Source organism: Sebastes fasciatus, chromosome 2 (assembly GCF_043250625.1).
Source record: "Sebastes fasciatus isolate fSebFas1 chromosome 2, fSebFas1.pri, whole genome shotgun sequence".
Lineage (NCBI taxonomy): Eukaryota > Metazoa > Chordata > Actinopteri > Perciformes > Sebastidae > Sebastes > Sebastes fasciatus.
Window position 1 is genome coordinate 8591858 of NC_133796.1, and position 12881 is coordinate 8604738.

A 12881-nucleotide genomic window follows, 5' to 3' on the forward strand; every position below is an offset into this window, starting at 1 on the left:
GCTACCAGGAAGCATGACAGGGCAAGAAACACCAACTGTCTGACGATCAGATAGGTTAAAAGTGAACCAGTAGTTTAGTCCGACTATCTAAACCAGTGGTTCTCAACCAGGGGTCCTTGAGGGAGTTCCAGGGGGTCACCAATATAATGGGGAATAAATTTAATTCACTATACAAGTGAGCCACATGTGAGTAAGAGTTATAAGAGTAACTATTCTGATCATAGGTTTCCCTTCCTCCACGGTTATCTCCTCAGCTGTAGTTGACAACTAATCTAACAACCAAAATCTTTAGCACTTTATTTTGGAGGTAAAACCAAAAGTGAGTGCACCCGAAATGGTCCCTAATGATCTCTCATTGCAGAGGAAACTTGCGTTAAGTCCTGCAGGTCAAACTTGAACCAGGAAGTTGGTCTGCAAATTTGATATTTATAACAGACAATTATACCATCTGCTTTGGATTTCTCTTCCACTTAAGTTTGACTAACCTGGTAGCTTCTTAAAAAACACTGCCCTTGCATTTGAGTTTTTAGCGACGTCATCGTGTTCCCAGAACTCAGCAATTAACGTGGTGACAACAGTCTTATTACCAACAGGAACAAAGGCCACATGTACAAGTGAGTCAGTCTACAGCCATGCCAGCGGCTCTGTGAGGCTGTACTTAGGCACAGTGGTTTGAGATAAATACTAACTCATCATGTTATCCATCTTTCTTTAGCGTGTTAGCATGCTGCTACTAATCAGCATTACCCACAAAGTACAGCCGAGGCTGACGGGAATGTCATTAGTTTTGCAGTTATTTCATCATAAACCAAGCAGTTCTGGGAACCATAAATGTTTGTACAAATCACTGTGCTAATCCATTTACTTACAAGGCTCTAGTAGATGTGAGATATTTCTCAGCGTAAGTGAAAAGTCAGTGTATCTCCAAAGTCATTAGGGTTCATCGTCTGGGCACCATGAATGTCTGTAGAAAATTCCATGGTAATCCATGTAAATAGCTGTTGAGATATTACAGTCTGGACCAAAATGGTGCACCAACCAACATTTCCATCCCTAAAGCCGCCAGAATACTAAAAATAAGATTTCCATTTTTTTTAGATAAACTGAATTATCCCTAAATATAACCACGCTCAGTGAAAGCAAGATTGTGGCATTGCAAAATGCAGAACGCTTTGCAAAGTTGCTCAGATATAATCCTAAGATCTACCATGCAACGTCCTCTGGGAATGACATTATTAGATTGTTGTTACTATTCTGCACTCTCTGCACGCATTCATCTCGCAGAAGAGCACACAACAATAGGCTGTTCAAATGCCAACTACAGCAGCTACTCCATTAAACTGCCCACAAACATGAAGTCTCTCTTCTAAAATAGCTAGAAAAACACTCAGACATTTCCTGATGGCCAAACAAGTGACCAGCCAAGCACTTTGGAAATTTCACACTGGTATTCCTCCTGGATTTACAGGCCAGTCATTCCTGCTTTAACCGCAGGATTTCAGTAGCCCAAGGGACTGAGAGGAGACTAGCTTTTATATCCATCACTTCACCCGTGGCGGAGGGAAAAAAAGTCTACTCTTCACCTGGTTTCCACTTCTGTTTCCACGCCTAGGGTTCAGAGTTCAAGAGAAAATAAATGCTTTCGCTGACAAAGTTATGTGAGAAGAACATCCCACACATCCCACCACCAGTCACTTAAGCCCTACAGAGTCATAAGGATAATGACTCAGCCACTTGTCGAATATTAGTTTTCCTCTCAGGAGGATCCGCCTGTCCAGCATCACATTCTGCTGCATCAGGACGGGTAAAGACTCGCTCTCCCCTCCAAGCTCCGGTTTCTGACACGTCGCTGATTACAAACGTGGGGCAAAATCAGCTCATAAATCACATCCTGTACTAAGCAGAACGTCTCACTCCGAGCAACCATCTGATTTTATACTTTTCATCCCTGCCTCTGACGGGCAGTTGACTCGGGGATTTTACTCGCTCTGTTAGCCGTGAATCACATGGCTGCAACAAAGCACTTTTTGAGATCAGTGGCCGCGGGGGCCACGTCCATGGCTTTGAGTATGTGTATGCGGACAAAAACACGTGACCGTGTTACACTGGAGCCAGCAGTAACAAGAAAATGCACTGCATATAAACAAGGGGAAGGCTTCTGCCATGTGAGACTGAGCTGAATAGTGAAAGTGGCACAAAGGCTGATCTAGACTAATTGCGCCGCATCTCCCTCTTTCTGATGTCTGCATTATTGTTCTCGTCATTCTGTTGATGCTTAAGGGATTGGTTCAGCAAACTTACACAAAACATATTTCCTCACTTACCCTTCCCTTAGAAGTATCTGGCTTTCAATTTCAATTACAATTTTGCCTTCCAACGAAAACAACATAACCGACATAAAACGATTAATGTGCTGTATTCTGTTTCGCAATGATGTGTTTGTTTTGTGTTATAAATCAAGCGCACCCCTTTCCTTTACAGCGGTGCGCTCTGCAGGTGAGGGACGGCCGCTCGGTGTGGGAGGATCCCCGGCTTATTTCCTCCATGGTGGTACACCACAACCGGCTCTCTAGGTCAGCTTGGAAAGGCCCGGGGTGAAGGTGGCGCTTTACAGCACCCCTTGCCCAGACCTCGCCGCTTAATGCTCGCTGTGCCCTCAGTGCTGCGATGTCAGCAACCCCCCTTACCTACCTTGAAGCACGGATCCCGTGCCGTTTACCATGCTTTGTTTTTTTATGTTTTTTGCCGTGTCATCACCATTCATATCTATAGAACCAATGTGTTTATGATTAAATTGTTTACAAGAGCACAAAGTTCTTCATAGATCAAGCCTGTTAATTTTGCTCTCAAAGTGCACCTGATTGATGCATTTAACTTTAAAATGTAGGCAACGAATTTCCAAATGCATGATGTTTCAAATAATCATGCTCTCAATGTTGACCAAAATAATTTTTATTATGATTTCTGCCATGACCGCAGAGCCCTATATCTGGCAATGCAGATTTATTTTTTTATATCTTCCAGGCTTTGAGATATCTGCCTCAAAAAGTTCTGCTACCCCCCCCCCCAAAACAAAACAAAAAGTGTCATGACTGCATATAATAGACAGTCATGAGTTTGCTCCAAGATGGCACAGATTGAGGGGAAGAGGTGATTATTGAGCTTTCTGACTTAAATTCAGTTTGACACTGTGTTTTGGACGAACCAGCCATTTAAGCTGTTGGCTTCGATCTGAATTAATCCTAGATACGTCTTCTTTTTCTTCTTCTTCTACTTTTTACCCTTATATTCTCTTTCTTCCACTCAGAAAGAGGACAGCTCTGCACAGGACAGGCTGTTTGAACCCCCCAAAAGCTTTAGATTTTTCTGATTAAGGCCTCCCATCTCCCCACCCATCCCCAGATCATCCCTGACGTAACCAATCACCAAACTCAATTAATCCCCCACAGAAGCGCTGCGGACAGTTACAACCACCCCTGTTCTCCCCTACCACCCAAACTTCTTTTTTTTCATCTAAGCCTATTCATATCCAGACATAGAAAAAAATAAAAAAGAGGCGCGGCAGCTCTACCAGGGACCCTGTCACTGTCAATTGCCACAAACGGACATCACCCCAGCAGCGGCGGCTTACTTCAAACACCAGCGTCTCATTAGTAGGTCCAGCGGCATAAAGGCTCTCTGGCTTGTTGAAAGAGCGCTGGTAGTCGAACACGGTCCCACCGAAGTGGAACTTCCCCGGCCAGTCCACGGTCCAGTCTCCGGTCAGGTAGTACTTCCTCTTCAGGGAGCGGGCAGCCAGGTAACTGGTGGAGACCTCCATTTCCTGAACGCGAATGCTTCGTGCGCCAGCTGGGACTGTTACCATGGAGTAATACTCTGGGGAAAAAAAAGGAAAAGGAGGGAAAGTCAAGGCTGAATCATGTCTGGATATTTGTTTATTGCTGCTCTCTAACTCTTATGTCAAGTTTCATCACAGCACGTACACACTATGATCCCTGCTTTACCTCATCATGCACTCAATTTCATCTTTTTTTATAAGTGTTTCTGGATAATGAAGTGAATGAGTCTATTATGAAGTGGGATTAGATGCATTTGTCTGTGCGTGGATCTTCTCTCTGTCCTTGTTTGTCTGCTTAAGTCTCCCTCTGTCTTGCAGAAGTTTATGCTAACTAACAAGCACAGACACACTATACAAACAAAAACAAGCTTACCGTTGGCCCTGTGTTGAAGGGTGTACTGGCCCTTGAAGAACTTGCATGTGGAGTTGTCTCCCTTACAGGCTCCACAGGCATCCAGAGAGGCCTTGGAGCCCAGCATCTGGTCACAGCCTACTGCCTGCACACACACACAATAACACACATGCCATCAATGTGGACAGACCTAGAATTAAGAGGAACAAAATAATGCATTTTGACAATCCAGGGGGAACTTTAATTCCATCTGTGTTGACATTGGGTGTTTCACGTAACTTCTGCACCTGACATCTGGATTATAAAACGAGAATATAAATATATATATAAATATAATGATGCAGCATTACTCTAAAGATTAGATGAAGCATAGGGAAATGTTAAATATGCATTAGAGTTGTTTAAAAAACAAAAAACAAATTACTGAAACAAAGTAAGGGAGATTCTCCATCTCTCATTACACTTCATTAGTCAGGTTTTTAACACCTGCTTGCACGCGTTTCTCTGCAGCATTGAACATGCTGAGGTAAATTCATGCTGGGACAGTCAAAAATATAATGCCCTCGTGCATACTATAAGCAATTAGATGACATATTGGCAAGAATGACTCCTTAAAGGGCTTCAAGTATGACAAGCAACATGACTGCTTTCGACAACTAGACAGGTTTTAAACAAATCCCCAGTTCGACCCAATTATCTAAATCTCTTAAGTGAAACTGAAAGTGAACACACCCAAAATGTCCACTGTAATCATATGTTGCACTGCAGTGGGTCAAGGAATTGGCTCCCTAAGATTTAATTTGAACTTTTCCGACATTTGCCTTCTTTTCAAGGCAGGTGTCGCAACTGCAAAGTCTGGTCATCCACCCAAAACTGTACCCTGACCCGTCAGATGATTTGTAACACAGAACCATCTGAGGAGCCGTCATTGGAAACTGTTTGGAAAAGGGTAGGCACTTTCAAAAAAATACTTGGCAGGTGATTGGATGACCCATCTGTCAATCAAACTCTTGCTGAAGCCAGTCGGGAGAAGAGCGAAAACATCTTTTCTATCGAGAAAATCCTTCAGTGCAGTTCTTTACTCTTCTTTCAATGAAGAGATACTCTCCAGATCTGATATAACTGATGCTATTACCGCATATACGCTGACCTCTTCAGGAACCACCATTGTTTAGACCATGCTCGTAGCTACCAGTTGATCCTCACAGGACACTCATTGATCCGTTATCTGGCTTACCGGACACAAACGCATTACTTGAGCCTGACAAGATGGATTTTCGTGTGATATGTGATCCCGCGATTAACGTGTGATCTTGTGTGATATTGTGAGCCGGGTGCAAGGTAACCAAAACTGCACCGTGCCACTTGATTATGACACCCCTCCTACAAGTACAAAAAGTGTTTTCTATGTACGGTCATGTCAAAAATTATCTTCTGTAACATTTTGTCTACCAGTGCTACTAGGAGAAAATGTCCAAGAGCAAGGTTTTACTGTGCAGCATGTACCTCACACACTCCATCAATGCAGACATCTCCTTTGTGGTCGGAGCAGGAAGTGCCGTCTTTGACTTTGCTGGCCATGGCGAAGAAGAAGTCAAAGTCTTCTGCGATGCAGTACAGCTTACAGATGTCTTCATCTGCACACAGAGAACACACAAATACATACAGTAACACTGGTATCAGTTAAAAACATGTAGCCTCAGGAAAAAAGTTCACATTCTATGACCTGGTTCATTTAAAGTTACCGTGGCTACTGTGCTGCAACCTGTTACACCGTTGCAGTACGTGCAGCTCCTGCTGAGGCTGAATTGGAAAAGACAGGATCGGACTATGAAAGCACCCAGGGGTTTTCATGTGGGGCTACAGTTTTATTTCGTGGTTCAGATCAGTTATCACAGACAAGTCTCTGCAGCCGTCTTTGATTAAAATAAATGACGGTGAAGGTGACTTGGCCCAAGGTCCCAGAAGGCAGTTCAGAATCTGTTCCTCTCTACATCACCTCCCATTCATCAACAGCTTAAACAGGCCTGGGACGACGGCCAAATGCACCGCTCTCCTTCATTGCTCTCTCTCTCTCTCCCCCTCGCTCCGTGTAACAAAGCTGGCCCGTAGGCTTCCTTTTCAAATCTATCCCCACTGTGTCAGAGGGTGCAGGTGGCTACATGTCTCCCATGCACACATTACACAGAGTGATAGTTTCCTCCAGCTTTTTTTGGCCCTAATCATAGCAGCAGTAATAGAGGTTGGCATTAGAGAAACACTTTATAAAAAAAGATTAGGAGTCGCAGAGTACAGCGGGGCACAGAAAGAATAAGATCTACAGAATTAAGACAAGAAAAAGCTTGCCCCGAGCAATCTGCAATTCTCTGTGTATTTAGCAGCGCTGTGTTCTTTGAACAATGACATCTCTTTTCTCGTGCATTATGTGCCAAGAATACAGTAAAGATGTCTTCACAATCCTCTGAAAGTACTGTGTATTTTTAAGGATCTCTTACTTTACAAAAAAAAAAGATCTCTCAATAATGGATGCAAGAAAAAATACATCCAAATCATCCTTAAATTATGCATCCAACTATAAAGCGAGGAATCTCTGTCTATCTGCCTGTGTTTTATTAGCATATCTCTAGAACTGCTCATCCGATCTACTTCACACTTGGCGGATGTATTGCTGGGGACCCCATTGAATGCTTTTAGGGATTTGGTGCAATTTGGACACGCAACACGTTCAATATTAATAAACAAACTGTTCAGCAGTGGGGACTGAGACGAGCATGTCGTCCGCAGCAGGCAGACCGGGGCTTATTAGTTAATTTCTGCTGCTGGATCCTGGATATAGCCTGCTAACGCTACACGGATGCTGGATAACGTAACAACCAAACTTTTCTTCCATTCCCTAGAGACAACAATCACAAGCGGATAGCCTACAGGAACAGCGTCACTCTGATGTTGCAAATTTACCGCCGGCAAAATACCTCCACTCATTAAATCCATGCTCTACTTTATTACCGCAGTGGTTATGTCAAAGCAAGCGACTAATACGCCTATTTGGAAATTACCTCCGCTAGGTGTATTCACTGATGTTTCTGTTAGCCGCAAACTGGGTGTGTTTTTCAGGGGCGGATTTAGTGATTTGGGGGCCCCAGGCAAACGCCTTCTTGCTCTACTGTTCCCCCTCTCTAACTGGGAATGTTGGTATTGGCAGTGGTAGAAGAAGAACTAAAAAAAAATGTTTTAATGTAAAACTAGTTACTATCAACAGTAAAACTATTAATACTGCACACAGTAAAAGTCCTGCATTCAAGGTAGTATCAGCACAATGTTCTTAAATGTACTTAACTTCTGTTCAAGGTGGAGCTTTCAGTTCTAATATGATGCTGGATAGTTTAATGAATAATAATGCATTCAATTTTAATTGTTATATTTTGGGAGTGAAATCTGAATCTGCAAAGAGACCAGTAACATTTCTCTGTCAGGTAACACTACAATATTTTCCTAGTAGAAGTACACAGTAAGCAGTATACAGTTGAGTTACATATTTGTTAGGTTCTTTAGGGGCCTTTTGTAAGTTATTAAAGGGTACATTGAGTTAGAATAGTAACATGATTCAATACTTTTCATATCTAAACATCATAACAAACATATAGCTGTTTGGGCCCCTTATAGTTGGAGGCTCCAGGCAGTTGCCTACCTTGCGGTAAAGGCTGCTCCTGGCATTCGCCGGTGTTTCTGACCTTGAGTAGCCGCGACTTAGGTGTGTGACGCAACTATGTCATGGCAGGTGATTTGCTCAGGACCAAAGGAAGCGCAGTGTCGAGTGTGAAGTTGTTTGTACGAGCGGTTCTCCAGAAAGCTGCCAGCAGCAACACCACAGGCCAAGCTTTCAGCCCGTTCTGAACAGGCTTGTTTTGAAATGGGCTCTACACTAGTTAAATATAAATGAACCACAGGACTGAACAGACTTTGCACTTGTTAAGGTCTCGTATCAACTGATCTCCTTACCGTCCACTTTGGTGTAGGGCTTCCACTTGTAGTACCAGCCCCTGAAGGGCTTACTGTTGTACTCGGCACACTGCTGGGCCCGAAAGTCCACGGAGTTAAGAGGGCACGGCCGAGTGTTACACAGCTGGTTGAGACGACTGGAGCCTGGGCAGAATTTACCATTGTTCTGTGGCCTGGATGGAAGACAAGACAAGACAGAGAACAACAAGAAGAAGATAAATGTTTTACAGATCTGTTGATCATTACCACACTTTGAGCAATGTATCGAAGTCCCCTAATGTAATACTGCTACACAGACAAGATGAAGCCAGCCAATTAGGGAACAAGACCCACAATGCACATGGGACTGTGCAGAACTGTGCTGGTGCCTGTACTCATTTGTGGAAAATATGCATAAAAGGTTCAAAAAGCCAACCAGACAGCCCTCAAACAAGTAATAGGCCCTATTCAAAGACACATTTCTATGACGCCCATGTCTATAATGCATTATAGACATACTTATAATGCATTTGAATTAAAATTATAACTATAATTAAACAGAAGAACATGTCAGCCTGCCACGCCGAGCTGCTCCTCGAAGCTTTGAATACCTTCAAATATTTCTCACCGAAGCTTCAAAGCCCAAAAAATAGTATTCAGGACAGCCCTATATAATCCCCCATTGTTGTAATACATTATAATCTCTTTATAATGCATTATAATCACTGTTTTATGCAATATAAACATGGGTATTATAGAAAATTACAAATGTTTTATGAGGAAGAAAATACATTCAACACCTTTGTGAGACTTCAAGGATACACACAATTTGTTTAAGTGAGAAACACTGAATGTAATGTACTCTTATCTGTCTATTAGGAAACTAAACAGGACAGCTTTAAAGCTTCACAAACCAACTCTACACACCAGAATCTCCCAATCAGTGTGACTGATGAGCCGAGACAAAGTCTTTCAGAGCATAATAAAATCCGAGATATTATCATTTGAAATGCGCTGCCTTAATTCATAAAAATGACACCATCTTATCTGTCAGTGCTCTGATCAAAGAGTAAATTACACTTTTAAGCAGGATTAAAGATCATGTTGTTTTAAAATAGGACTGTCAAAGAGACGTTCACAAGAAATGTCAGATGTTTCCACGCCACACCAAATCAACACTTCTTTAACTACAGGACCACGGGAATAGCTGGTACAGAACATAAACAGGTAATGGAGGTTTTATGTGCCATTAAAATGATAAAAGCAATCCCCACTTTGTTAGAAAAAGACAAGCCGAGTCTTGACATTTAGCAAACATCGGGATGCCATGTCTCACTTCTCAGGCTTTCGAAATTCATGCCGGGCATTCCAACACAACCACCAGCAGAGAAAATTGAGTTTAGCTATTTAACAAAGTGGTCTGCACACACGCAGACGCACACAGAGAGGCTGAGGGAACCATGCTGATCTAAGATGTCCAATAAAAACACTTCACTAAGTGTTACAACGTAATGAAACGCTTTGGAAAAGGAACTGAAAAACAGTAAACACCAGGAGGAGAAAGCAACTAGAGGCACATTTCTTTTGGATTTCTTCCACCAATGCAGCAGTATTGAAAATGTCTGCATTAGGGATGTTAACTTTTTTTCTAACCGATAGCCGACCCTTGTTAACCGATTATTAACCGTTAACCGACAAGATTAGTGCGTTTCATGCAGCGGTGCTGTTGTTTTATTGCTAACAAGCCGCCCAGCTGCAACAATAAGCCGATGCACAAACAGGTTGAATCCATAATTTATCACCAGCTGCAAAACAGACAACTGAGCTCCCAGTTCACCCGTTCGGGAGAGTTACTGTAGCAGCCACGTCGCTGCGTGTATTGTCCCAGTAAGTCTCGACCACATCATTTAGTTTAGCTGCGAGGTTGTCAGCTGTTTGTCTGACTGGCGTACTCCGTTAGCCTGGCGTAACGTTAGCGAGTGTCCAGTCGAGAGACGTGTGTGTGTGTGTGTGACGACGGTGTACTCTTGTCAACCCAGCGTGACGATAGGTGTCTGTCTCTGTCTCAGTTAAAATACTTAATGTTGGTTAACAGTTAAACGGTTAATTATTAACATCCCTAGTCTACATTAAATGAATGTCAGCAACATTCAGAAGCACTGCATGTTGCTTCACTGCATTTTTATTTAACTCCAACCGTTCATCTCAGCCATTCAGACCTGGACTCAATCAAATAGTGACTTGGCTGCCAAGAGTGATGGAGCTCCTCAAGGTGTGTGTATATGTGTGTAAATCTGCCCGATCTTGCTTCCCTTGGTGAGGAGGGAGGGGGGGGGGGTTTGGCCCAGGTTTTCGTAGGCCTGATCCTAATAGGACTTAGTGGCAGACAAATGCAGCCCATATGGTAATGTGCTTACAGCGGGGAACTCCAGCGTATACTGCGTCAGTCAAGGCCTTCTGATCAGAGGCGAGCATAGATGAGGGACGGTTTATTTGAGAAAGTTGAATGCTATTCATGGATTATGGACGGTCTGGCCCCGGGTTTCATAACCCTCCTGGTTTCTTTCTCAACCTCTTCTCTTCTTTGTCTTCTCCGCTCCGCTCCTCTCCTCTCCTCTCCTCTCCGTATATCATCCAGTATCATTGCAACTGTAAATCTGCTTTCAACAACAAGACAGAAACCAGATATGACAAGTTTTCAGTTTGTGTTTCAGTCATTCCTCTTCTGTCTCTACACCCCTACTCCAACGAAGATTCTTAAGGATGCTTAAATGCCCCGGGAGCCCGGTAAATCTGCCCGGCGACAGAAGCTGAGACTGAACTCTTGTAGGTCAGAGGTCATCCTGTCTAGTCTCGTCTTCTCCTTGAGTCACCTGCTCCCCCTCCCTGTCTCTCTCAAAACTTCCTACATAGACCCTGCTGCTCTGCTACAGGCCAAGCAAGAATCCCTTTACAAGTCTACCGGGAGTTTACACCAAACAAGGTTCCGTCTAAGCACCCTTATCGCCCCCCTCATCGTACACCCCCACTGCCTTTAAATCGACTGTGTGACAAAATGTGCTCCCTACAAAACCAGGTCAAGATCGTGAACCTAATCTCCCAGGCTTGTTGGTGAGGATTAGGTTGACTGTGTTTGATCTGGCAGGTGGTCTTCGGGGAACGGAGGAGTGAATTGGAGGGAGGGACGGGGAGAAGATTCATTTTCCGTCTCGGAGCAACTCCTGGATGGGACGGCTCTAATCGGCTGATCCCATAGAACTCTTTTACAAGACTCAGCGAAAGATACATGCTGGCCTCATAAAATGGATGAGTCTGTGTAGAATCAAATGAAATTTATTTTTAAGACTGCTCCTGCTGAGTGAAGATTTTGTAGCAGAGCAGAGGTGAAAATGTACAAGAAGCTGTCATATCTGTATGGTCAACTTCTGAACAAATGTCGGGATTTTATCAGATTTTGTCTCAAATTGGAGATATGGATTCCCATTAGGGATGCACCGATGTATCGACCGAACATCGGTATCACCTTTTTGGTATTCGCCTTGTTTGACTGCCATCAGCCTATCGGCAAACAAGATTATTTATCTTATTATTTATTTATTATTTGTCGATGTTTATCTGTTGTCTTGCATCAATTTTGCACCGGCTAAATGTTGTGTTGGTTATTTGCAGTCGGTCTCGGACAACAGTAACCAGCTGATGATTCAGAGAAGAAGCCACTAGCTGGACACGACTCTGGCGGAGGTTGCCGTGCGCACGTGTGGGAGTATTACACTGTTTCCGAGAAAGATCAGCAACAAGAACGTTGTTATGTTATGTATGTGCTGGGATCCAGTCCCAGGTGAGCAGAGTGCAGCAGCATGTCGGGCCGCCACATCGTAGCCCTGTGGCTCCGCCGTGGAGCTCTTCATCCACTCTCTGACGGCGTTCTGCCACTACTAGTCCACTAGTTATTCGATTGCAGATGGCGTCGTTCGTTCGGAAAGATAAAAAAATATAAATTAAAAATTTGTAAATTGGTCGCAAAATATACTTGGGCGGCCTTCCCAAGTAAAGTCTATGTGTGAGAAACACTGCTTATGTTTCTAATCTCTTTTACATTTACATTTAATTTATGTTTCAAAAAACGAATATTTTTGTTAGGCTATGTACAGAAACATTCTTCTCATTGAGTAGGTAACTGTAGACTATAGCAGCTATAAAGGCTGTTGAAGAAGTTATTTAAAATGAGAATATTTTTTATGTGAAAGAAGGTTATATCAAAGGTTGTTTAATAAATGTGTATAATTGAATTTGTGCTCATTCAAAGACTCTGTAATGAAATGCTGAATGACTTTAAAAGAGCTCTATAGTTATTTTTCTTATAATGAAGAGGTCTTTGTTTCACTACCACAAAAGGGGAATAAATAATAGCAAAAATATTGGTATCTGCTATCAGCCAAATTCTTATTTTAAACATTGGTGTCAGTATCGGCCCAGAATTTCACAATCGTTGCATCCCTAATTCCCATACATGTCATAAGCATATATCTACACATAATGCAAGTCTGACAAGAATCTATAGAGAGTCTATTTGATAAGTGTCAGTGATCTTTGAGGAGGAGAGCCCAGACTGTCCAGACAGTTCAATTTGGGGGTGAAGATGACATTAGAGACAAGCAGTCAGATTCAGGCTAATCCTTCTTGTTCTGCTCAGATTAAGAGCAGAGGGGCCCT

General features: G+C 42.9%; 1 protein-coding gene across 2 annotated transcripts in view; it reads right to left on the reverse strand.

Annotated features, from left to right (window-relative positions):
- adamts18 (ADAM metallopeptidase with thrombospondin type 1 motif, 18) overlaps positions 1–12881 on the reverse strand; it is a 67115-nt gene that overhangs the window by 22517 nt on the left and 31717 nt on the right. For both annotated transcript variants that reach the window (XM_074660716.1, XM_074660706.1), the window contains exons 13-16: positions 8190–8362; positions 5697–5827; positions 4212–4335; positions 3632–3876 (exon numbers count right to left, since the gene is read on the reverse strand). In XM_074660716.1, coding sequence (XP_074516817.1) covers positions 3632–3876; positions 4212–4335; positions 5697–5827; positions 8190–8362 — 673 coding nt within the window. The remainder of the gene's footprint in view (positions 1–3631; positions 3877–4211; positions 4336–5696; positions 5828–8189; positions 8363–12881) is intronic.